The sequence below is a fragment of the Nicotiana tomentosiformis genome, chromosome 10 (assembly GCF_000390325.3).
Source record: "Nicotiana tomentosiformis chromosome 10, ASM39032v3, whole genome shotgun sequence".
Classification (NCBI taxonomy): Eukaryota; Viridiplantae; Streptophyta; class Magnoliopsida; order Solanales; family Solanaceae; genus Nicotiana; species Nicotiana tomentosiformis.
In genome coordinates this window covers 18,503,237-18,530,432 of record NC_090821.1, presented here as the reverse complement: position 1 = coordinate 18,530,432, position 27,196 = coordinate 18,503,237, and the positions used below count along the sequence as shown (strand labels likewise).

At 38.9% G+C, this 27,196-nt stretch overlaps 1 protein-coding gene across 1 annotated transcript; it reads left to right on the top strand.

Annotated features, from left to right (window-relative positions):
- The first annotated feature begins 13,327 nt into the window (after window positions 1-13,327).
- Window positions 13,328-14,333, top strand: LOC138899834 (vicilin-like seed storage protein At2g18540). Its single transcript, XM_070186531.1, has 3 exons — window positions 13,328-13,384; window positions 13,471-13,662; window positions 14,091-14,333. The coding sequence occupies exons 1-3, from the start codon at window positions 13,328-13,330 to the stop codon at window positions 14,331-14,333; spliced, it is 492 nt and encodes a 163-aa protein (XP_070042632.1).
- The last annotated feature ends 12,863 nt before the right edge of the window (window positions 14,334-27,196 follow it).

Sequence of the window (27,196 nt, the reverse complement as noted above, 5' to 3'; positions counted from 1 at the left end):
TGTTGCTTCTTAGATTGACGGTACTACAGGGGGGTGCCAAGGAGGTTACTATCAATGAGGATGGTGTTCTGCGACTCTAGGGTCGCCTATGTGCTCCTAATATTGATGGCTTGAGGGAGAATATTCTAGAGAAGGCACACATCTCTCAGTATTTTATTCATCTAGGCGCCATGAAGGTGTTTCGTGACCTGAGGTAGCATTATCGGTGGCGGCGGATGAAGAAGGACATAGTTAAGTGTGTAGCGAGATACCTAAATTGCCAGCAGGTTAAGTATGAGAACTAGAGGTCGGGTGGCCTACTTCAGCAGATGGTTACACCAAAATGGAAATGGGGGCGCATCACTATGGACTTCATAGTTGGGTTACCGTGCACGTTGAGGAAGTTTGATGCCATTTGGTTCATTGTCGACAGGCTAACCAAGTCGGCACACTTTATTCCAGTAATGACTATGTACTCTTCAAAGAGATTGGCCCAGATTTACATTCAGGAGATTGTCCGGTTGCATGGTGTGACTGTTTCCATCATTTCATATAGAGGCCCTCAGTTCACTTCGCATTTCTGGAGAGCAGTACAGAACGAGTTGGGTAACCGGGTAGAGCTCAGCACAACCTTTCATCCGCAAATCGACGGGCAGACGGAGCGGACATGTCAGATCCTGGAGGATATTCTCAAAGCGTGTGTGATTGACTTCGGATCGCAGTGGGATCGATTCTTGCCTCTGGCCGAGTTTACTTATAACAACAGTTATCAGTCCAGCATCGAGATGACTCCATTTGAGGCTTTATATGGTCGGCATTTTGTTCGCCCATTGGATGGTTTGAGCCCGGCGAGCCTAGGTTATATGGCACTGATTTAGTGAAGTATGCCTTGGATAAGGTAAAGTTGATTTAGGAGAAACATCGCACAGCACAGTCTAGACAGAAGAGTTACGCGGATCAGAAGGCACGTGATTTATCATTTATGGTGGGCGAGAAGGTTCTCTTGAAATTCTTGCCGATGAAGGGTATCATGAGGTTTGGGAAGAAGGGAAAGCTGAGCCCGAGGTTTATTGGCCCATTTGAGGTATTGAGGCGAGTTGGGAAGGTTGCTTATGAGCTTGCTTTGCCTCCCTGTCTATCGGGAGCTCATCTAATTTTTCATGTGTCTATATTCCGAAAGTACCATGCCGACAGGTCGCATGTGTTAGGTTACAGCATGGTTCATCTAGATGAGAGCTTGGGTTATGAGGAGGAGCCAATTGCCATTGTTGACAGGCATGTTCGCCAGTTGAGGTGTAAGAAGATTTTAGCGGTAAAGGTTCTATGGGGGGTCAATCAGTCGAGAAAGAAACTTGTGAGACCGAGGAGGACATGCAGAGCAGATATCCACATTTATTCAACACTCCAAGTATGATTCTAGACCCGTTCGAGGACGAACGTTTATTTTAGAGCTGGAGAATGTAATGACCCAGCCGATAATTTTGCTTTCTAGATCCCATTTTCCCTAATTAAGACTCCCCGTATGTTCTTTTACTATTTTATGTCTTCCGGGGATAGTTGGTTTGGGTTTGGAAGGGTTCGGATTAAAATCGGAATGCTTAGTTCCTTAATAGTGGCCTAAGATGGCCAAGTTTGACTTGAATTAATGTTTTGAGTAAACAACCTCGGAACTGGGATATGATGGTTTCAATAGGTTCGTATGATGATTTTGTACTTGGGCATGTGTTCGAATCGAGTTTCGGGTGATCCGGGAGCGTTTCGGCACCTAATGTTAAAAGTTAGCGCATTAAAAGTGTTGTAGTTCTTTGAACTTAGTTTGAAGTAGACTTTGGTGTTATCAAGGTCCGTTTGGGATTTCGAGCCTGGGAATAGGTCTGTATGGTAATTTATGACTTGTACACAAAATTTGGTGTCATTCCGAGTTGTCTAAGTAAGATTCGACGCGTTCGGAGCTAGTTGAAATGTTTGAAGTTCATAAGTTGATTTAATTTGGTTTTGGGGTGCAATTCTTAGTTTTGATGTTATTTTATGTATTCCGAGGGTTCGTGCAAGTCCATACTATGTTTATGGACTTGTTGGTGCAGTTGGACGTGCTCCCGGATGGGTCGGGTGACTTTCGAATCACCCGGAGCTAAGTCTGAAATTCTGTTGTTGTTGGTTTTGGTTTCCTTCTTCGTGAACGCGGAGGTGGAGTCGTATTCGCGGAGAAGGAATTGGGGGACTGGGCATTTTTCTCTTCACGTTCGCGATCAGAAGGTCGCATTCACGAAGGTATGGGACCGGTGGCCTACGTGGCATTTCACTGTTGATACTATGTGGGTATAAGGGTGGCATTTTACTGTCGTTATGTTTGTTGGAATATTATCTGGGCAGAGCAATAAGGGTGGCTATAGGAGCGATAAGAGTGGCAATAGGAGCGATAATGGTGGCTATTGATATTGTCTGGGCGGAGCGATAAGGGTGACTATAGGAGCGATAAGGGCGACAATAGGAGCGATAAGGGTAGCTATTGTCAGGGACGATATGTGATGATGTGGGGTTGTGGTGTTGATAATTTTCATGTGATGTTGTAATTTTTTTGTGTTTACTTTTATACCTTGTGCAATTTGTCTTATTGTTGGTAAATTGATAGCAATCTGATTTATGTTAAAATTGAGAGCATGTGGCTATTGCCAGACGGTTTATAAAATAAAATGTGGGCACGAGGTGTCGTGAGTAAATAATGAGGCTATTTGGCACGTGAATTGTTCGTGCAGTTGTGATATGAAATGTGGGCACAAGGTGCTGTGATAAAATGATAATGAAAATTGGCATGTGAATTGTCCGTGCAGTTGAGATATGAAATGAGGGCACGAGGTGCCGGAAAAATATGATGATTTAATTATGGGCATGAGATACCGTGGAAATATGAAAAAAGGGCGAGACCCGTATTTTTATGATTATGAAATGAGGTGTCACATGGTGACTTTTTAATTGAAAGAATTATATTCAAAATATTTATTTGAGAAAATTATATTTGAAAGAGAGTTATCTTGAAGAATTATATGTGAAAGATATTTATTTGAAGGACTTGATTTAATTGGGTGTAATTGTGTTTATTAATTGTTGAGTAATATTAATGGTATTCTTGTTGTCTGTTGTGTATATCAATGGTTGTTTTATCATGCCCTTATTGTTATTTGTTTCCTATTATTTTGTATAATATATATTGCACAGGTTATTAGACTAGTGAGTGTCTTGACTGTACCTCGTCTCTACTCCATTGAGGTTAGTCTTGATACTTACTGGGTACCGAACGTGGTGTACTCATACTACACTTTTACACATTTTTGTGCAGAGCCAGGTATTGGAGACATCGGACTTGAGAAGAGTTAAAGCGGGAACGTAAGGATTCAAGGTAGAACTGCTTGGTCGTCGCAGTCCCTTGGAGTCTTTTCATTTCATTGTACTGTTACTTTTAATCAAACAGTATTGTATATTCGGTACTCGTGATCATTCCGTGTATTCAGTTAGAGTTCATGACTCAGTACTACCAGTCTTGGGAGGTTGTACATTCATATTTGTTCCATTGTTAGTTTTGGTTACTTATTTAATTTTAAAAAAAATAGCTCCAAAAATATAATTTAAATCGGCTTACCTAGTCTTAGAGACTAGGTGCCATCACGACGCCTGTGGTGGAATTTTTGGGTCGTGACAAAATTTCAGCATAAACTTCTCAAAGATACTAAAATTCATTGTATACCATTTTGATATATGGTATATCATTTATATACGATATACAATTCGTCTGCTTCATTAGTTCAATTCAATTTCGACCTAAATTTCACAATGCTTCTTCAAAATCTCCATCAAATCGACTCAAAATTTAGCCACAACTTTCAATCAACATTTCGAACATGCCCCGGTCATAATAGGATCAAGACAACTACAAACTCAACAAACCAAATATATGAGTTCAAGCTCCAAAGTCCTTCAATAGCGGATTTGATTTTTCTCGCAATAAAATCTTCAAAAATCAGCATTAACACCATAATCTACACATCAAAGAGAATACTCAATGAATTCCAACAGCAAAATACTTCAAACACGCACAAAAATTCAGATATTATATGGAGAGTACATATTGTAATTTGAAGAGTACATATTGTTTCTTGTTTTATTTTTGGGAGATAAAAGGGATTATGGAGTTTAAATAGCGTGACAGCAGTAAAATAAAAGGTGCAACACTAATAATATAAATGCTATCGCTTTTGTAATTGAAATTCGGATTTGAAAGTTGAGATTTTTGATAAAGTAAAAATAAATAAAAAAATCAGCCTGTGGGTTGATGAAATCTTCTTTAAAGTGTTTTTCGCTATATATCTGCTTCTCCGTGAGGAATGGGTGGTGGCATGGAGAATTGATAGTATGATGAAGAAGAAAGCTAATTAAGTATTAGGTTATATATTTGAATATTTTTAAAATATGTAAAAATGAGTAATTATTTTAAATTTTTTAGGTATATAGGGTAGTTTTCCCTAAATATTTTCTGAGAGTTTCGAGTCGACTCAATTGGATCGTGCTAGACTGTTCCTAAGGACTGGACAATAATTGAGCTGATCATTTGCAAACCGCGACGTGGTTAAGGCACATTAACCTTCAGTAGTATTGGTTGAGCCCAATAAAAAAGGATTTTTACAAGGGGGACATTGACACTATATATAATTCTAAAGGGGATTTTTTTTTTTCTATAAAATATTTGAAATTTATTTATTAAAATTGTACTAATTTTGTATATTACCCCCCTAAACAAGGATTACTTACAAATTATATAAAATCCATTATTAATCTCTTAAATTAGGGGATTTAGTTACATCATTTTACTTTTTTATCTTCACTCCTCTCTTAATAAGACTCCTTCATGTTACGTCCCTTCCCGGTGTTGCACATCGGCGCTCGCAGTGGAGAACCGCTTCGGTCTTTCTTTTAAATTTCTGTTGAATCCCAATTTAATGAGAAAAAGGGATTAAATGTTGGGGTCAATTTTCTTTTAGTTTTGGGGAGGGGTTGGAGGGGTGTCGGATTAGTGCATTGAACAATACATATACACCATAATAACATGATGAAATTAGAGATCTCATTCTACTTCTCTTGAATCTGATCATTTGGTTCTCGCATAACACAACAAGTTTCTCATGATTTTCTTCTTATTTCTCTTGGGAGTAGATGGTTTAAATAAACCCGATATTTTCTCGGTCAACTCATTAAAAGTTGCACCAAGAACGAAATAGATTTACTTTTGCCTAATCAAGTCAGCTGATTTGTACATTCTATTTTTTTTTTGTTCAAGAAATGTTTAATCTATTTCCACCACAACCATCCAAAGACGGAGAACAGACACGTGTAGTTTCTCATTGAGCACCCTATAAGCTTTGAGTTTTTTTGATGATTTGTATGTGGACTTAGAGGTTGCTCAGTAACCAAACAAGGTCTGAATGGGAATATTCTCTTTTTGGACTTTTAGTAAACTCAGTTTCTCCGAAGTACGGCGATGGTACTTTTAATGTGAAACTCAAAATTTTTCCACCAAATCATTCAGTTCCCATCAATATTTAAGTTTTTCAGTTCAAACAAATATGAATTAGTGCACATGAGCCAATTTGGAATTCATTCTCTACATTTCTTTCCTTAATAAATCAATTGAGAAAAGAACAATGTATGGTACATCAACATACAGATTAAAAATAAATTTGATACAAATTTAATGTAAATTTGAACATTTAGCTACAACAACATACATAGTAAAAATAAAATTTCATACAACAAATTATATAGTATACAACTTATTTATAACTTATCTATAATTTTCATACATTATTTCTACACAGTTAAATATAACTACAGTATCATATAACTTAAATACAATTTTTATACAATATGTCTTTTGTATATTTTTTGCATATGATTTGTATATATTTTGTAAGTGGTGTGTTCTTCTTCCTCCCTGAAATTTCAATCAAAACTTCCTCTCTTAATATAATTTTGATACATATCAACAACTTTATGTAAAAAGATAGTATTTTTAACTTAAATACAAATTTCATACAATGATTCATACATTATACAACTATTTTTCAACTTTCATACAACATTCAAATAAAAAAATATATATATAACTATAACATAATACAATTTATATACAATTATACTACAATTTCGTAAGTATATTGTAAGTCGTGTTCTTCTTCGTCTTCTTCGAGTTTCAATCTTAAATTCATCCAAAATCAAGTCTAATCTTCACTAAACACCCTCAAAATTGAGATATAAACTCCAAAAAATATTTCAAATTATTTGCAACAACACCCAATCTAAACAAAATAATGATTTTTGAAAATCCAAATTCGAATTCAAAGCTTCAAAGCTTTTTAATGGTTGTCAATGGTGGAGAGTCTAACACCTTCAAAATTTATTGATTGACAATTTCAATTTGAATACCAATTGTGCAACGTGAACGGAAATTGCTAAGTTAAAACTCTATAGTAAAACGATTGGAATCCATTAAAAATATATACAACATGAAAGGATAAAAAATAGAGAACATTAGAGGAAGAAAAATTGAGGAAAGAACAGAGAACGAGAGATTGAGAGACGGAGAGAGAGAGAGAGAGAGAGAGAGAGAGAGAGAGAGAGAGAGAGAGAGAGAGAGAGCGCATGAGAGAGAGACGGAGAGAGAGAGAGAGCGCTGGAGGGAGAGAACAAAGATGTGAAATAATTGATTGCTTATTCAATTCCTAATATAAATGGATACTCATTTAAAACTAATTTGTATATAATTGTTAAATTATATATGGTCATGTAATTAAGTTAAAACTTGATTAGGGAGGGTAATAAAATTTCAAATATTGTATAAAAAGGTAAAAATCTCATTCTAAAGATCAATTGGAAGTCATCAAGCCCACAATTGATATTGGCACTTATAGCCCAAAAACATTGGCAATAATAACGCCTATAACTTTGTTTGTCTTTTTTCATATATTATATACACACAGATATATCGTGTATAATATCTATCTTAATACACACAACATGATATACACACAGATATACATTTTGATATATATATATATATATATATATATATATATATATATATATATATATATATATACCACAATACCTATTTAATGTATTTTAACACATCATCGCCGTATTACCAGCACAAAAATATCATAACTACCAATCATTCTATCATAATAACATAATACTATTCTAATCCAAAGAAAGGGAAGAAAATAAAATTGAAGTATGCCTCTCACTACCATTTGGAAGTCCGTACCATTACAGTTTGATTAAACTATGAATTAATTTAAGGAAATTTTACCTCCCATAGTAAACTATTACACCTTATTTATTATAAACCAAAATAATTTTAAAATATTATTACTTATACTTACCTTGTCTATTTTATAGCAAAATAGGTATTTATTTATACCTACCATTGATGCATGAAATATGTCAATTATGTTCTTTCTCTCTCTCTTCCTTCTCTCTCTTCGAGCAAAACCATGACTTCTCGAGTGGGAAAAAACTCTTCCATCCTCAGATTAATTTTCCATCTCGATTCAGATGCGTAGGGTAGTACTAACATGGTGGAATTTGAAACGCAGCTGATTTGTGGGCAGTACTCCTAGCTGCCGAAAAACACCAATTTGATTGTCCCTCCAAATCAAATTCTGGAACCAGATATTGCTGTCGTGTATCAACGTCAAAAATTCCAGATCTGGCCTTGGCTACGCCGGAGAAGATTTGAGGGCTGAGATTTTGTTCGTCTCTATTTTTAGTTTTAATACAATGTATACAGTATTTTGCTTGGCCGGAAAATGTCATCTCCGGCAAACTTTCTTCTCTTCTTTGCTATTTAGTCACATACAATGATACAAATACGTTGTATTTTGTACAAATACACTCAAATATATTGTATTTTTTATATAAATATAGTATTTTTTTGCTTGTATTTATGTATTCGGAAGGTCTGTATTATTATTTTTTGAATACAACCAAATATCACTATGTTTTGTGATTTTTTGCTGTTTGAATATAGTCGAATTGAATACGGTGAATTGAATACAATGTATAATAATGAATAATGAATATTTGTGAATTGAATACAATGTATACAGTCGAATTGAATAGAACGGTATACACCATATTTCTTGATTTTTTATTGTTTGAATACAACTGAATTCAATATAATAAAATTGAATACAATTCAATATTGCACTTTCCGTTATTAAACACCCGTAAACACTCGTAAATACAGTGATTACCTCACTTAATTTATAAATACAGTCGCGCGAATACATGAAATATAGAATTAAACAACTGCAATCCCTATTTTTTATATAAATACAGACGCGCGAATACATGGAATACATCACAGTAGTAGCAAAATTTATGTAAAATTAATTTTGTTGAGTTAAATTAAGAGTGATACACGCTAATTGATCCTCTTCCCACTGGACTCCCCTATTTTTTTAGGCAAATTCATGAATATAGTAGCGCGAATACAGCCGCGCAGCTGGACTCCCCTATAACGAATTCCACCTGAATTCCACTACTGTATTCATGAATACAGTAGCGCGAATACAATGAATATAGCCGCGTAATAACTAAATAGTTACTATAGTTAGTAATTATGTATATGATAGTTATAGAAAGTTAATAATCACTAAATAATAGTGGTTTCTGAAAATTTCTCGTAATTTAAAGAGCTTCCATTTGTTAGGGCCGTTTATTGTCATCATGAATATCAAATTATAGCTGTTTCTTTAACATACTTACTCTAAATGTCTGCTCAACTGCTTAGGTTAAAGTTAAATATTTATGAACTTTTCATATATCCAACTTTATAGACTCTTTGTTTTGTTAATCTTGCTAAGAAACATTGCTGCTTTGCTTTATAAATTCACAAAAGGATATTGTTTGTCTTAATTCATCTTCTCAAAGATGAAAGAGAGGAAAGATTATTATAGAAAAGATACGGGAAAAGAGAGAGGGAGACGGTAGAGAGAGGTGGAGAGATATTACATGGATAGATAATAGATGAGAAACTAGGGTTTAAGAAATATGATATATTTTGCCAACTTGTTTATTAAAAATTCAAATTGGGCCAATAATTTAGGGTTGGGCTATTTTTTGCCAATAGATGGACTGAGCTTTATCTATATGCCCTAGTCCGTTGGGGGTATAACTTAACTTAATACATTCGAGTGGCCCACATATTGATCTCACAACTTATATATATGACAGTCGATTTTATGCTTGTCTTATTTCGATTGTTTTGAACTAGTAATGCCGCACACGCAACACTTACTCCTACTGTCCTACAACATAGAAAATTGTCTTAGAATTGCCCTGTTGTTATGACGAAGACGAAACACTTGCTCAATTAGCAGTCATAGTCAATTCACACAAAATAATAACCTTATGACTGAGAGAACACTTTATATTATCTTAATAGGTCAACTTATGAGATATTCTATAACTCTAGCCTCATAGGCAATGTTTATCTTATAGACTTTAAAGACAACTTAGTTTCCCAATGAACAACATTTACTGATGACACTTCCTACCTTTCTTATCGAATTTCCTTAAACTCCAGTGAATAGGCAGCACTTCCTACCTTTCTTATTGAATTACCGATCGACTGAAACTAATTCTATTTGAAGGCAAAAAAATAAATATATATTTTATCGGCTGATATTTTTTGAAGTGGCTGAAAATATACATTTTTTAAAGAAAAAAAAGTGAGTTTTGAGTCGACTCAATTGGATTATGCTGGACCATTCGCAAGGACTGAAAGATAATTGGGTTGATCATTTGCAAGCATATTTAGCCCAACATGGTGAAGGCCCATTAACTATCAATAGTATTGGTTGAGCCCAATATTGATAAAAGAATTTTTACGAAGTTAGTTGTTCGGGTATAAATATAGAAAAGTGTATATTTTTAGCCGCTCCAAAAAAAATAGCCGATAAAATATATAAATTTTTTGTATATATGTGTATATTATAATATACTCCCTCCGTTTCAAATTAGATGAGGTACTTTCCTTTTTAGTTTGTTCCAAAATAAATGACACATTTCCAAATTTGAAAATAATTCAATTTCAAACTCTTCATTTTACCCATTTTACCCTTAATGAGAAGCTTTTATAACCACACAAATATCATAGTCCCACAAAGTTTTTACCCCTTAAGATTTTAAGATCACAAGTTTCAAAAGTCTTTTTTTCTTCTTAAATTTCGTGCCGAGTTAAACTATATCATCTAAATTGAAACGGAGGGAGTACATATTATATATACTTTTTTGGCTATGCAATTAGTTTCAGTCGACCGACCTTTTGTATTTTTTCCAAATATATCCGAGTAGTCCATAAATTTATCTCACAATTTATCTATATTATATAAAAAGCACGAAATCCCTTAGCAAAATATTATTCGGCTTTTTTATTCTATTAAGATAGATTTTACACTAGACAAAATAGTCATTTAATTATCTTCCTTATAAGATTTAGGACTTTGAAGTCAAATCAAACTTTGTTACCCTCAAAATTGGATAACAATTGAATTTGTAAGTAGTTTTAAGGATACATGATTTAATTCGATACAAAACGACAAATTAGATTGCAATTAAAATAAGTAATGGAAAAGTAAACGCAAACCACACGAATTGAACAGTCTTAGCCCTGGAGAATTAATCACCCTCGAACCAGGTACTTCGATCGATATCAAGACAAAACAATGAGAGCTTTAAAGAGAGTAGTAAGAACTTAAAGAGAATTATAATGTATTGCTTTGGAGTGCGTGTTACAATGTGTCCAATGAATAATTAGACCTCTATTTATATAGTAGAGAAGTCCTACTTTAGGTATAATTCTATAAAAGGTAAAAGATCTCTTGATTCATTGACTGCTGGTTCCTTATTGATTCGTGCCGAGATTCCTGCCTTAATATCCGACCGGTCACAAATATTTCGCTCTTCTGTTAGTTATGCTAACAATGTTTCTTCGAGCTCGATCGGGGCTAAGGTCGACTCCGAGATTACTGACTTAATGTTCTCGAAGACAGGCGTTCTGGACCGGAGTTCTAGCTCGGTGGGACTCGGGGTCGATCTTCAGTCTTTGATTGTCATATTCCGAGCCTAACCTGCCATGTCGTAGTCGAGCTCGACTCCGACCGTATACAGATAGTCCCCTCATTTTTCGGAGAGTAGACGACGAGAAATGAAATGACCTTTTGATTCTTTTCACGGTAGAAATGATAAAACAGTCGAAACGTCTTGTTAGTCAAGTCTTAATGGCATTAAATGCTCGTCAGTTGTTGGTCGGCCACTCCTAGATGCGAACCGTCGCTGAAAAACTATAAATACCTCCTCACTTGTTCATTCAAACTTTACATTCAAACCTTCTGTCCTCGTACCTAAGAAATTTCAATACTTCCAAGCACTTATATTCTGGTTACTTTGAGCTATTTGATGAGAACTCTTATTCATCTTTTTCTCAAACCACCAAGTGTACTCTTTCTTTTTCCTTATTTCTTCTCTATAAAGAAATGGCAAAAATTTCCAAAATCGTTCCCCAAAAAGAAACTCCTTCTACCTCGCGGCCGGCTACAGAAGAGACCGCTTCACGCACTGCTGTCGAGGAACCAACACCAGAACCTCTAAAAATGTTCATCCCGGGGGAGGGGGTGCCCGGTTGATTTTAAAGTCGAGAAGCCCTCCTCCGTACCAGGCCGGTGTGAAGAGGTTTCGAGGAACATTTGATCGATTACCGAGGATATTCTCTCCAAAGTCAAGAAGGATTGTAACTGGGTTGACAAATATGTGGTGGTTCCCGAACCTGACAAAGCCATCACCACCCACGTTGAGGGGTTTTTAAGTGTTTACACTTATCCCTTCACGTTGGGCCCCTTGGACCCGGTTATAATCGACTTTTGCAAAAGATATGAGATAACCCTCGGTCAAATCCACCATTCTTTCTAGAGGATCGTAATCCTCCTCCACTTCTTTGTAAGCAAGATCGAAGGGTGCCCTTTCACCATCAACCACTTCATGTATTTGTACAGTCCCCGACTCTACTGAGGGGGCTGATCAAGCTCGCCCGTCGGGCCTGTAAGGCCCTGTTCTCGAGTATCGACGAGGACAAGGATTGAGGTTGGCTAGGCCATTTCGTCTGAGTAAGGATCTCATACTTGATCCAAACCGAGCACATGACGTTCCCCGAGAAGTGGGACATGTCACGTAAGTATAATTTAGCTTCCAAAATTTTAATTTATCGCCTTTCTGCCTTCATTCTTACCGGTGTTCTATGGTGGTGCAGCTGTTGCTCGGGTCCCAAATGCAGTTCCTCGACTCAAGGAGTGAGTCAAGGGCATCGTATCACAAAGGCCCTATTCCGAGCGCTCGTGGCGCGAGCTTTTAAAGGGCCAATGGGAGGCCCGTTCTCATGGTGAGATCTTTTTCATAGGTAATATTTGGTTTTCCTTATGCAAAATTCTCACTTGCTTTATTCTTTTTTGCAGGTTTATCCAAGGATGTCCAAATGAGGCCCCCATCTCGTAACGATGACGTCCCCACCGAGTCCCCTGCTCCGAGACAGGGTTAAGAGAAGAAAAGAAAAAGGGGCCCGAGTTCTCTGAGCTCGAAGAAGAAAAAGCCAAAGAGAAGGCTAATGCGCAAGTCCAAAGAAAGCACCAGCGCTCGAGCACCACCTTCGGGTTCTCTCTATCAGGTGAGGGATGTACCCGAAGAAGAACAAAAGGAAGAAACCTTCAATCTGGTGGCCCAGGTGTTGACACTACTCGAAGGGCAGGGGGCATCCGAACTAGAGGGAGACGATGCCGATCTTCATCAAGCTAGGGAGGTCGATGAGGAGGTCGAGACCGAAGCTTCCTAGGACGTAGGCAGTGCGCCAAAGGAAGCTCTCGGTGTAATAGAGATCACCGAGTCACCTTCGTTCACTGAGTCCATGTACAATGAGGCTCGAACTATGAAAGAACATCCCGATGAGGGAGTCCTCGGAGCGGACAATCCCTTCTGCGGCTTCTTTGATAGAGTGGATTTTACGGACACGAAGGGTGTCACCGGGTTGGGTGATTTAGAGATACCGAGAAAAAGCCCATCTTCAGGAGCATGCGGACATTCCTCGAGTCCCAGAATGGCCAATCGATTCCCTGCCCCGAGTGTGGATCCTTATCGAAAGTGATTCATCACTTTCTCCCTTCCGGAAGACTCCCGGGTCCTCTCTGCCCCCATAGGGGTGGCTAGCTATCTTCGGTATCTAGTGATCGAGGATGATCTGGCCAAGATGAATGAGGTGGATGCACCCTGTCTATTCAATGAAGTACAACAGGTGTTAAACCGGGTAACTTTAGATATTCCTCAATGGTTCTCAATTTGTACTTAGGCTATTTTGCAGATAACTCTAATATTTTCTCTTTATGTTTGTAGGCCTCGGTGCTTCACCACGAGACTTTTCTCCGACACCGGGATGAGCTAAAACAGTTTGAGGCCAAGGTCCGGGGGCTCACTAAGAAGAGGGATTCCTACAAAATTCTCAGTGAGCAGCGTGAATGGGAGGCCAAGAGCCTCCGAGCTGAGCTCGAGGTGGCTCGGAAGGAGCATGACAATCTGGCCGAGCAGGTAAAGATAATTGAGGTTAGCGATGACGAGCTAGGCTTGGTAACTAATGATCAGAATCCGCAGGTCCAACAGAAAATCGACTAGGTTGCCCAACTTCGAGTTGAGATGGACGTTGTCAAGGCCGAGACCGACAAATGGAGGGGCAGGATGGATCATCTAGCCTCGAAAAAGGAGGCTGCTCAGGCACAACTGACTTCGGCTGAGGTCCAGCTTCGAGCATCAAAGTAAAAGGCTGAGATGTAGGTCAAAAATGTCGAAAAGCTCCAGTATCGGCTAAGTTTGGCTGCCTCTGATCGGAAAATTATGGCCAAGGAGCTTGAAACGGCCAAGTCAGTGGCGGTGGTAGTTAAAGCCGACGCCGACGATATGGTGGCCCAATATATGGCCGATACCACTTGAAATATATTGTTGAATATGAGAATCGGCAGTCACAAAGAGAAGCCCTCGAGGAGATTCATGCTCGGGGTTTCGATCTATCGGCCGAGATCGAGACCGCTAAGGGGCTTGAGGCCGAGACCAAGAAGTTGGCCTACCCTGAAGAAGAAGAAGAAGAAGAAGAAGAAGAAGAAGAAGAAGAAGAAGAAGAAGAAGAAGAAGAGAGAAGAGAAAATGAATTAAGAAGAAGAAGAAGAAGAAGAAGAAGAAGAAGAAGAAGAAGAAGAAGATTCTGAGGGTTCCGATAGAACCGGGGGCAAAGAAGACCAGGCTGTTTAGATGTCTTTGTAAATATTTTATGCTTTTTTATTTTTAGTACTTTGTGTACTTTTGTGTGTGTGTGTGTGTGTATATATATATATATATTGTGTCAAGGCTACTTGGCCTTTGTAAAGACTGTATATAATATAAGGCTCGTTTTTCCCCTTCGATATTTTACGAATTCTATTTTCCTTTGCTTTATTCTTTATATTTGAAAAGATCGAAATGCCTTAGCATAAATAGTTAAGTCATGTTCAGAGGTTCTAACAGGCCTTGCCTTAGACATTATTTTGTTTAAGTCATCGTAGGGGTTCGGTATGACCAGAAACCTTTTTCCCAAAATACTTATGATTTTTTAGATTATAGTTTGCCGAAGGTAGCCTTTAGAACCGGTTATAAAATTTTGAAGGCCTTGTTTTTTGTTACGGGTCTCGGACGTCTTCGAGCCATTTTAGTATGGACGTAGCCTTTAGTTCGGGTGTTGCCTAGTAGGCTTGTTACCCCGAGTTATCCGGGCTTGCCTAAGATAACAGTTTTCGAATGGGGATGGCCGTAGCCTTTAAGGTTCGGGCGTTGCCTAATAGGTCTTGTACCCTCGGGCTTTCTCAGCCCGAGCAGTCCGAGTTTCTTTTTGGGCGGCAGTCCCCGATTGGGAGTGATTGTTTGAACCCGGGTAAAGACGACCCTTGGGCTCGATACCTTTAAGGGATCGAATATAGGAAATTCCTTAAGAGAAAAAAGAAAAAAGAGAAATTCTTAAGGGACAAGATATTTATCCGCAAGGTAGACACTTCTTTTTATTCTTGTGCGTAATAGTTACACATGTGTACAAGTTTTGTGTCAGGGCTCGAGCAGTTTATACGGGCACAGTTTATTTGACCGTTTGTCCCTTACAGTACATCCTATCGCCCGAGCCGAGGCCATTCAACCATAAAGTTTCCTTTCTTTTTAAAGTCATTATCCGAGGGTGATGCCCCCCTCCTCCCCCCCTGTTTGGGGTCGAGCGTAGAGAGGCCTCGAATACTGTTGTCGTGACTTTCGTTACCGATTCGTAACCGGCCTTTAATTCTAAGTTAGTAAGATTTACTATTGCCTCGTTAAAAACCTTGCCGGAAAACCCATTTGAGAAAAAATAGGTTCAAGGGAAAAAGAGTGCAGCGCATGCTTTCGGGCCTAACGATCGTATCGTTCTTTGATGATTGCCTGCAAGTGTTAGTTCGTAATGTAAATAAATAAAAGGAAATGAATGGGATCGTACCTTAACAGTAGTATCGTGTCAAGTGTTATGTTCCAGTTATTCGGTAGTTGCTCACCGTTCATTGTTCCGAACTTGTACGATCCTTTACCGGTGATCTCGATAATTTGATAAGGTCCTTCCCAGTTCGGCCCCAACTTTCCTTCATTTGGATTCTAGGTGTTTAATGTGACCTTACTTAACACTAAGTCCCCGACATTGAAGTGTCGAAGGTTTTCCCTTCGATTGTAATATCTCTCGATCCGCTGTTTTTGGGCAGCCAACCGGACAAGGGCCGCTTCGCGCCTTTCATCTAATAGATCTAGGCTCGCGTTCATAGCCTCGTCGTTCGATTAACTGGTTGCATATAAGAACCTGAGACTTGGTTCTCTAACTTCGACTGGTATTAGAGCTTCGGCGCCGTAAACCAGTGAGAATGGGGTGGCCCCGATACTGGACTTTGAGGTCATACCGTATGCCCATAAGATTTTGGGTAGGATTTCCTTTGCCGTCGGTCAACCTCTTCTTGAGGTTTTGGAGTATGGTTTTATTGGTTGATTCTGCTTGTCCGTTCCCACTAGGGTGGTAAGGTGTTGATAGGATCCTTTTGATCTTATTATTTTTGAGAAACTTCCTAACTTTGTTGCCGATGAATTGTTTCCCGTTGTCGCACATGATCTGGGCGGCATTCTGAATCGGTATATGATGTGGTCCCAAATGAAATCGATGATTTCCTTCTCCCTGCTTTTCGTATGCCTGTGCTTCTATCCACTTCAAAAAATAGTCAGTCATAAACAATATAAATTGAGCCTTACCGGGTGCCCACGGAAGGGGGCCAACGATATCCATTCCCCACTTCATGAACGGCCATGGTGACAAAACCGAATGCAAAAGCTCCCCGAGCTGATGAATCATCGGAGCGTGTCTTTGACATTCATCACAAATTCGTACGAACTCCTTTGCGTCCTTTTCCATATCGATCCAATAGTAGCCGACTCTGATCACTTTTCGAACCAATGATTCGGCGCCTGAATAATTTCCAAAGGTGCCTTCGTGGATTTCCCTTAAAACTACTCGGTGTCCCCTGGTCCTAGACATGTTGCGAGTGGGCCATCAAATGCTCTTCTGAATAGGGTTCCATCTTCGAACAGGCTAAACTGGGCTGCCTTTGTGCGTAGGGCCCTCGATTTCTTTGGATCCGACGGCAGTTTTCCAGTCTTCAGGTATTCTATATATTTATTTCTCCATTCCCAAGTTAGGCTCATTGAGTTAATCTCGGCATGACCTTCTTCCACTACCGATCTCATAAGTTGTACTATTTCCCCCGAGTTGAACTCGTCATCCTCGACCGATGACCCTAGGTTAGCGAGGGCATCGGCCTCACTATTTTGATACCGCGGTACGTGTTGCAAAGTCCATTCTTTGAATCGATGTAATGTTACCTGCAATTTATTCAGGTACCTTTGCATTCGTTCTTCTTTGACCTCGAACATCCCATTAACTTAGTTTACTACAAGGAGGAAGTCGCACTTAGCTTCAATTACCTCTGCCCCCAAACTTTTGGCTAGTTTGAGACCTGCAATCATGGCCTCATACTCGGCCTCATTGTTAGTCAATTTCACAGTCCTAATAGATTGTCTAACTACATTGCATGTTAGTGGCTTTAATACGATGCCTGAGAATCTGAAACCAAATAAAATAAGTGGAAAGATAGGGAAGGAGAAACAAGGTCTGCGAAACACCGACAGCTACCTCGAAATCTCCAGAAGATCAACTGTGCGCGAAAATCAACACCCACTGTGTCCGAGAATACCTGAATCTACACACGAAATGCAGGGTGTAGTATGAGTACAACCAACTCAGAAAGTAATAATACTAAATAAAGAACTAAAAGTAGTGACGAGCTTCACAATTATAGTTCAATTACAGTGATTTCAACATAAGAAAGTAGGCATGCTTTCAAGTTCAACAATTAAGGTCAAAATAGTAATTTCATGTCAAGTTCAACTGAAACAGAGTGTAATATCTTTCAGAAATTATAAAGACAATGATACATGGCAGCTAAGTGCAGCAAATATGAAATCAAATGCATCCTCTCAGGGCCACAGTCACTCATCCCTCCCATTCACTCAACACTCGACACTCGACACTCGGCACTCGCACTCAGTAGGTACCTATGCTCACTGGAGGTGTGTGCAGACTCCGGAGGGGCTCCTTCAGCCCAAGTGCTATAATCCGCATGGACAACTCACGTGCTGCACGGATAACTCACGTGTTTCATGGACAACTCACGTGCTATTATAATTAAGAATTATCTCAAATTACCTAAAATACTACTCCTTTTTAATACACTTTATACATCATATTATCATGTCCATATGGTACCTTGTATGGCACTAATGCATAAATACCGGGTATTATAGCTCGGACCGTATTTTATCCCAAATTGTCAAACTTCGAAGAATTTTATTTTCTTCGATTTGCTTACCCTCTCTCCTTCATGAATATTCTCATCACTTATTTGGAATAGCATAATACTTATAATCCCAAAATAATCTCGTTCCCGAGCTTACGTCGATTAACTTACGACGAAATATTAGCGTACAAAACAAATACGGGATGTAACATCTCATTTCCAAGCTCTCATCAATTTATTTATGGCGTGTTTTCATATACAAAAATGTGGGATGTAACAAAGGCTATCCCTTCTTTTCTTTGGCATGATCAATACGATACAAACGAAATAAATAAACGCACAATTTTCATAAATAACTCTATTCATAGAAGTATTAGAGATGCCTACATTCTTGATTCCCCATGTGAATTATTATTATATCTTCTATTCATGGGTATCAGAAAAATACGTATTTTATATAGTTTATCCGAAAGGCATATTGTTGTTTATGGCATTTCGAGAAATCTTATTAACATATTTCTTATGCATTTATACATGTATATTGACCCATGACCGTATGGCGTTATATACACATATATTATATGTATATGGGATATAGAAAAAGGTTATGGCATTATATACGCACCCCCACCTGATTAACTGGTAGACGAGGTTAGCATTCAGCAAAGGATCGGTAAGACTCCACCTCATTCGGAGTGCAGCCTATCTGGATCCGCACGGACAACTCACGTGCTATAGTATAATATCTGAATCCGCACGGTCAACTCATATGCTATAGTATAATACCTCACAATCAGGCTCTTGGCCTCACTCAGTCATCAACCCTTCCAGTCTCTCGAGCTCTCAGAACTCATAATAAGCAGTCCAGACAACAATGATATGATGCATCAAACATGAACACTAGAGACCGAGATGTAAAATACAAATCAACTATGCTTGAGTACAAAATAATAATTTAGCAGATAATTCAACATGTATATGACCTTTGTAGGTCCCTACAATGCCAGCACGTGGTCTAAACATGATTTGTGGAGTAATTTCTCTAATACATGGATAATGTATAGATAACAACATATTATACAACTACACGGTTCCACGAAATTTGATCAAGTCACAATTCCTACGGTGCACGCCCGCACGCCCATCACCTAGCATGCGCGTCACCTCAAAACCAAATACATAACACGTAATACGGGGTTTCGTACCCTCAAAATAGAATTTAGAACTGTTACTTACCTCAATCCGAGCTAATCTCTACTCCAACACACTCTTGCCTCGCGAAACGGCCTCTGAATGCCTCGAATCTAGGCATAAACAATGCGATATAATTAATACGGACTAAAGGAATCAACTTCATAAGAAAATGCTAAGTTATTAATCAAAATCAAACATCGGCTCAAAAGTTGGCCCTGGGCCCACGTCTAAAAGTCACAAAACCCGAAAGCACACTCAACCACGAGTCTACCTATACCAAATTTATCAAAAACCGACACCAAATCGTCCCCCAAATCCCCAAATCAAACTCTCTAATTCCCTACTCCTAAACTCCCAATTTGCACCTTAAATACACACCAACTAGGTGAAAAAATCAATGGGGAAGCAATATTATTGAGAAAATAAGCACAAGGGACTTACCTCAAGAATCCCCTCGAAAACCCTCTCAAAAAATCACCTAAACCGTGCTTGAAATGAAGCCAAAATCGCAAACCCTTATTTTAATATTTGCCCAGGCTTTTCGCACCTGCGGATGCGCTTTTGCGGTCAATTCCTCCGCTTCTACGGAATCACTTGAGTCCCCTAAGCCCGAATCTGTGCTCCAGGTTCCGCACCTACGGAGGCGCTTCTGCGGCCTTCCACCCACTTCTGCGAAAACAAGCCTCACTCTCAATTCTGCATCTGCGGAGCCTTGCTCGCACCTGCGGGCTCACAGATGCGGTAACTCCCTCGCACCTATGCCCAGCCCAGCCTAGCCCAACCCAAATCCGCTTTTGCGTAAACCCAACCGCATCTGCGGCATCGCAGGTGCGGAAATGACCTCGCACCTGCGACCTGTGCTCGCCTCTTCCCTGGCCGCTTCTACGGTTCACCTCTCGCTTCTGCGAGATCGCACCTGCGATCCCCACTCCGCAGGTGCGATTACACCAGAAGCTGTGAGCTTCAGCACTTCCCTCAAACTTCAATTCGATCCGTTAACTATTCGAAATCAACCCGAGGCCCCCGGGACCTCAACCAAACATACCAACGGATCCTAAAACACGATACGAACTTAGTCGATCCTTCAAACCACCTCGAACTACATCAAAAACACGAATCGCACATAGATTCAAGCCTAATGAACTTTAAACTTCTAATTCATACAAACGATGCCGAAACCTATCAAATCACATTCGATTGATCCCAAATTTTGTACACAAGTCACAAATGACATTACGGACCTACTCCAACTTCCGGAATCGGAATCCGACCCCGATATCAAAAAGTCCACTCCCGGTCAAACTTTCCAAAAATTCAACTTTTGCCATTTCAAGCCTAATTTCACTACGGACCTCTAAATCACAATTTGGACACGTTCCTAAGTCCAAAATCACCTAACGGAGTAAACGAAACCATCAAAACTCTGTTTCGGAGTCGTTTACTCAAAGATCAACATCCGGTCAATCATTTCAACTTAAGTTTTCAACCGTGAGATTAAGTGTCTCGTTTCATCCTGAAATCTTACCGAACCCGAACCGACTATCCCGACAAGTTACATGACAGCTATAATGTATAAAATGAGCAGTAAATAAGAAAACAGGGCTACAACTCTCAAAATGATCGACCGGGTCGTTACAGGTCATATATCGAATTACTTCTTACCCGTCCACAGGTTAGTGTCTGGTGTTACCCATGGTTGAATTACTACTGACTGGTCATCCTTTGACACGTGTTGTTTCCTAATTCACAAAACTTCTGAGATCGATTTTTGCCGTATACAAATTATATTTAGTTATAGTATTTATTAGAATGTGAATTTCATTTTAGTACATAAACTTTATGGAAGGAGTGTTTAGGTAAAGGGTAATGGACATACTATTGTATACTTAGAGAATCAAACATAAATTTTCACAAAATATCTTTATTTATTTTTCTTTTTGATTTTTATTAAGATAATTAAATTATATAAATTAATTGATCTTAATTTTATGAACGGCTATAAATCTATTTATGAATAAGAAAAATCAAAGAAATACCGACTTTATTGACTTTAGTTATAACTTTCAAATATATTACAAATGTTACAATGCACTTCAAAGTATACTTTAACTACTATTTATCTTTTTTAAGCTCCTTTATTTTATTTATATTTACGTTAATCATTCTTCAAATAAATGCATAATAAAGAGTCTTAAAACTCATTGTTTTTTGGTTGACCTTTATTTTAAATAAATACTTAATTTTGACAAAATAAATTTATAGTTACAATCATATCTCAATTGGTCAAATTCCGTAGTTGATAGGAAAAAGTTTTTGGGAGCTAACAGGAAAAGAAGGACACCTACACCTAAAGAAATGGAAAGTGCTCAAAATATAAGCATGCTAAATGAGATAGGGAAAAAAAAATACGTGTAAACCTAAAATGAATTGAAAGTGGGCAAAGATTTTACCAAAAATAATGTGATTTTTTGAGTTATTTTATTTTTATAATTTAGTTTCATTACATAGTTTAAATAAAGAAGGTTTTAATACACAAAATTTAGTTTATTTTGAAATCTTAAATATTAGGAAAATAATTAAATATTTATTCTCAAAAATTAGAGAAATAATTAATTGACTATTTTATCTAGTGTGAAACTAATTTTTAAAGGGCAAAAAAGAAAATAATATTTTATTTAGGGGATTCGTGCTGCTAATATAGTATAGATATAAATTTAGATAGATAGATTAAATATATATAAACTATTGTATATGCGTCAATTTTGAATTGTTTTTTTAAAAAAAAATATACATCCGCCACTAACAATGTAGTGCATGTTTTGCAATTTTTTTAAAATTGTTTACTCATTGACATGAGAAAGAATGTGTATCCTAAGATTGTAGTAAAAAAGGCGTATTTATAGCCTAAATTATGGGGCACGTGAATCCATGGTTCCCCATTAAATTAGGTATTTTATGTATATATTTTCTAAAATTGGTCCAATATTATATATTGGCACTCATGCTACATAAATGTTGAATGGTGCACTTAGCTCAATACTTAATTATTTACTCAAAGAATCAAGGATCAATTCCCACTTACAGCTTGTTTGGATGGTTGTTATGTATCGTTTCATAATGTATCGTATAGTATTGTATTGTATTGTACTGTATTGTTTTGATGTATACAATATTTGGATATATTATATTGTTTGTTGTGGTTTATGTATGGGGTAAAATATGTTCATATTTAATGATCGCATGAGAAAAGACACGTGGAACTGAAGACAGAAGATAGCCAAACCCGAAGACAATGATCTCGCTTGTCATCAGAGAGAATGATATTCATAAAGACAAAATAAATGCCGCCATCCAATAGCATTCAATGAATAATATTCTACAATATTAAGTGATAATTCGTTACAGAGAATATGGCATTCACTGCCCACCGTTACACATTCTTCAATGGCCCTCATAATTGTCATTAAAGTGGAGCTTAATCCTAGGACCTTCGTTCCCTAGGGGTAACTATAAATAGTGAGCTCTATCATCATTGTAGGGACATGAATTTTCTGACAAGTATATACTATACTTTATTAAAAGCTCAAATAACATTTTACTTTCTTGCTTATTTGCACTATTCTTATTGCCCCCGGTAGCTCTGCGCCCGGAACCAAGATATTTGCCGTTTATTCTAATTTTAACGCTAAGTCTTATATTTATGTCTAATTAATCTGTTATTTTTGGATTAAATTAATTTACTTTTCTATAAACCACGTATAAATTCAACAATACTGTTTTACGGGTAAATAGTTTGGCGCCCACCGTGGGGCATAAATAATTATGTAATTGAATTGATTCGTGCATCTATTACTAATATATTTGATTCTTTGTCCTTAGCAAAAATCATTAAAAATGGCATATAATGATGTTAATAACGCACACAACGTTGAGGCCCAAGGAAATCAGCCTCAGCACGAAGATTCTATCAGCTATACCCGCAATGAGGGGAATGAGGCTGGTCCACGGCAGCCAATATCCGCGACATGTTCGGGAGGTGACTCCTGATGATGATGAAGAAGAGCACGTCGTCGAAGAAGTCAGGGTCTTGCAGGAGCAACAGGAGGCCATTACATGCCATCTCACAGGACAGGATAAGGTCATGACAGAGGGTCGACAACAACACCCTGAGGGGCGAGGTCGGCTTCGATGGGGCCAGGGGAGCAGATCCGGTTATAACAACGAGAGTGATCTCTTTAAAATCAAACTCATGTGGTTTATGCGGGAAGTAAACACCCAAATGGATCAAATTTCAGACGCACCACCAGTGCTGAAAGGGCCGAACTCAAAGAAGTACATGCAATTACCGTACAAACCAAGCGCGACACCAGAATTAATCCAAAAACAATTTAAAATACCAGACGTGCTGAAGTATGATGGGACTTCAGATCCTCAAGAGAATATCACCACCTATACAACAGCGGTAAAGGGGAACGATTTAGCTCCTCATGAGATTGAGTCAGTTTTGCTGAAGAAATTTTGGGAGACTATAACGAAGGGATCCCTGATGTGGTATTCGCTTTTGCCTGAGCATTCCATAGACTCCTTTGAGATGCTCACGGACTCTTTCATCAAGGCCCATACCGGGGCCAGAAAGGTACATGCCCGAAAGGTCGATATATTCAGGATTGCGCAAGGAGAGTCTGAGTTGTTGCGGGAGTTTGTAACCAGATTCCAGAAGGAAAGGATGTTGCTACCGGTCGTACCGAACGAATGGGCGGCTTAAGCATTCACCAAAGGTCTGAATCCGAGAAGCTCCGACACTTCTCAAAAATTGAAAGAAAGTTTGCTCGAGTTCCAGGCAATACCTTGGATGGATGTTCACAACCGGTATGAGTCAAAGATAAGGATTGAGGATGACCATCTCGGTTTTCCGGCGTCAGTCAAGGGTTGGTACTAAGAGAAGAATAAGGAGAAATCAAAAGACAATTTCGACATAGATCGACGGTCTTCGAGGAGTCAGTTTTTGCCCTATGAACCGGCCGAAGGACGTGACAGAGGTTTTCGATCGACGGATAGATTTGCTACCGATAGGAGAGCTGATCGCTGCCGAAACAACAGGTCATTACAGGACAAGGAAACGTCAGGTTCTCGAGATTCTTCCTACCCCAGGCTTTCCGAATACAACTTCAATGTCAACGTAGTGGAGCTGGTATCGGCTATGAGGAATATTAAAGAAGTACGGTTCCCGAAGCCAATGAGATCTGATCCTCGCCAGAGGGATCCTAATTTATGGTGCGAATACCACGGGACAAACGGTCACCAAACTTGAGACTGCCGGCATCTGCATGAAGAGGTGGCGACATTGCTAAAAAATGGCCATCTCAGGGAATTTTTAAGTGACTGGGCTAAAAACAACTACGTTCACAATCGTGATAACACGGAGCCTTCGAAAGCAACGGAAGATCCATCGAGCCTGACGATCAACATGATTTTCGGGGGAACGAGATTAACGGAGTTACATTCTCGGTAGCAAAAAAGACGAAGGTGTCAGTGACCCACCACAAGAGACTCTGGGAAGTTGCTGAAGACGATATTACTTTCACGGAGGAAGACGCGGATGGATTGCTGCTACCGCACAACGATGTGTTGGCAATTTCTTTCACTATTTTAGATTTTAAAATTAAACGTGTTTTGGTAGACCCGGGAAGTTCGGCCAATATTATACAATGGAGGGTATTGGAACAAGCCAAGCTTATCGGAAGCATCATTTTGGCCACAAAGCTTCTCGCCGGGTTCAACCTTGCAAGTGTGACAACCCGAAGAGAGATCCTGCTGCCCATGAATGCCGAAGGGGTGATGAAGACAATCCTTTTCGAGGTGGTGGATGGCGATATGGGTTACAACATCATCCTGGGGAGATCATGGTTGCACGAGATGAAGGTTGTGCCATCAACATATCATCAGTTGCTGAAATTTCCAACTTCCAAAGGGATTAAGCAAATAAGAGGCGACCAACCAGCAACGAGAGAAATGAATGCAATCTCAGTTTCCAGTAGCAAAGGAAAGGATCATGCGGCATAGCAATTACAGGAACCGACGCATGTTCCCGAGCCGAGCAAAGTCAACCAGGGGGAAGAGTCACCGAAACCCTATCAAGTGCCAAGGTATTTCCAGGTACCAGAAGAGACGAAAGCAACAAAGTCCACAGCGGAAGAACTCGAGCAAGTCGCATTATTCGAAAAGTTCTTGGAGAGGAAGTTCCACTTGGGGACAGGACTGCACCCCGAACTCTTTCTGAATTTATTAAATTCCTTAAATTTAATATCGATTGTTTTTTATGGTCGCATGCGGATATGACAGGTGTCCCGTCAAAAGTGGCCATACACAAACTAAACTTGGATCCCATCATCCCTCTGGTAAGACAGAAAAAATATCCTATTACCGAGATCAGAAAAAAATTTGTCAAAGAAGAGGTAACTCGCTTGTTTGATATCAGTTCAATCCAAGAGGTAAAGTATCTTGATTGGCTAGCTAACGTAGTAGTAGTTCCAAAGAAGAATAATAAATTTCGCATGTGCGTAGACTATAAGGACTTAAATAAGGCGTGCCCAAAAGACTCGTTCCCATTGCCAAACATTGATAAAATGATTGTTGCAACGGCTGGGCACGAGTTAATGAGTTTCCTTGATGCTTACTCCAGGTACAACCAAATCAAAATGAACCCATAGGATCCGAAAAATACTTCATTTATCATGAATTTCAGCACATATTGTTACAATGTGATGCCCTTCGGGCTAAAGAATGTCGGAGCCACTTATCAACGGCTCGTGAACAAGATGTTTGAAAAGAAATTAGGGAAAACCATGGAAGTTTACATAGATGATATTCTTGTTAAGTCTTTGAATGCATGTGATCATCTTAAACACTTCCAAGAAACTTTTGACATCCTAAGGAAGCATAACATAAAACTTAACCCCGAGAAGTGTGCGTTCGGGGTCAGTTCCGGTAAGTTCCTGGGGTTCTTGGTGTCACAGAGGGGGATCAAGGTTAACCCTTATAAAATCAAAGTCGTCGAAGACATCCCGGACCAGCTATCAAACGTAAAAGAGGTTCAAAGGCTAACGGGGAGATTGGCCGCTTTAAGCAGATTCATTTCCTGATCTTTGGAAAAATGCCATCATTTCTTTGCACTTCTCAAAAAAAAGAGTAACTTTGAGTGGACACCGGAATGCCAGTAGGCTTTGAAGGATCTAAAAAGGTATTTGTCAGGTCCTCTGTTATTAACAAAACCAGAGGAAGGCAAAACACTACTGATATACTTAGCGGTCTCGGAGGTTGCGGTACGTGTTGTTTTAGTCTGTGAGGACGAAGGGCTCGAATTGGCCGGGGACTGGACTCCGAGGTCATAGAAATCAAATGTGACTTCCAGTTGGTTGCAAATCAGGTCTATGGGATCTTCGAAGCCAAGAAGGAACGCATGCAACAATATGTAATGAAGGTTCAGGCTCTGCTCGCTCGATTCAGGGAGTGGTCAATCACGCATATCCCGAGGGAAGAGAATGCAGAAGCAGACACACTAGCTAACCTTGGCTCGTCTACAAAAATGAAAGGATCGGATTCCGGTACGGTCGTACAGCTTATGCACTCGGTACTGGACGCAGATAGCTATTACGAGGTAAACACGACTAATTTGGTCTGGGACTGGAGAAATGAAATTATTTACTACCTCGAACACGGGAAACTCCTTGAAGATCCTAAGGCATCTCGGGCGTTGCACTCTAAATTAACTCGATATAGCTTCAAGGGGGGTCAACTATATACAAAATCTTTCTAAGACCGTTGGCCCGATATTTGAGAGCCTCCGAAGCTAATTATGTTATGCGAAAAGTCCATGAAGGGATTTGCGGAAATCACTCGGGCAAAGATTCCTTAGTACTAAAATTAATAAGGGCAGGATACTATTGGCCCCAGATAGAACAATATGCCAAAACGTATGTTAAAAAATGTGATAA

Excerpts from the sequence above, each read along its gene's own strand:
- LOC138899834 (XM_070186531.1), top strand. The coding sequence starts at position 13,328 with ATGAATGAGGTGGATGCACCCTGTCTATTCAATGAAGTACAACAGGTG. Across the intron at positions 13,385-13,470 it reads TACAACAGGTGTTAAACCGG|GCCTCGGTGCTTCACCACGA; the intron begins GTAACTTTAGAT and ends TTATGTTTGTAG. Across the intron at positions 13,663-14,090 it reads ATGACAATCTGGCCGAGCAG|TCACAAAGAGAAGCCCTCGA; the intron begins GTAAAGATAATT and ends GAGAATCGGCAG.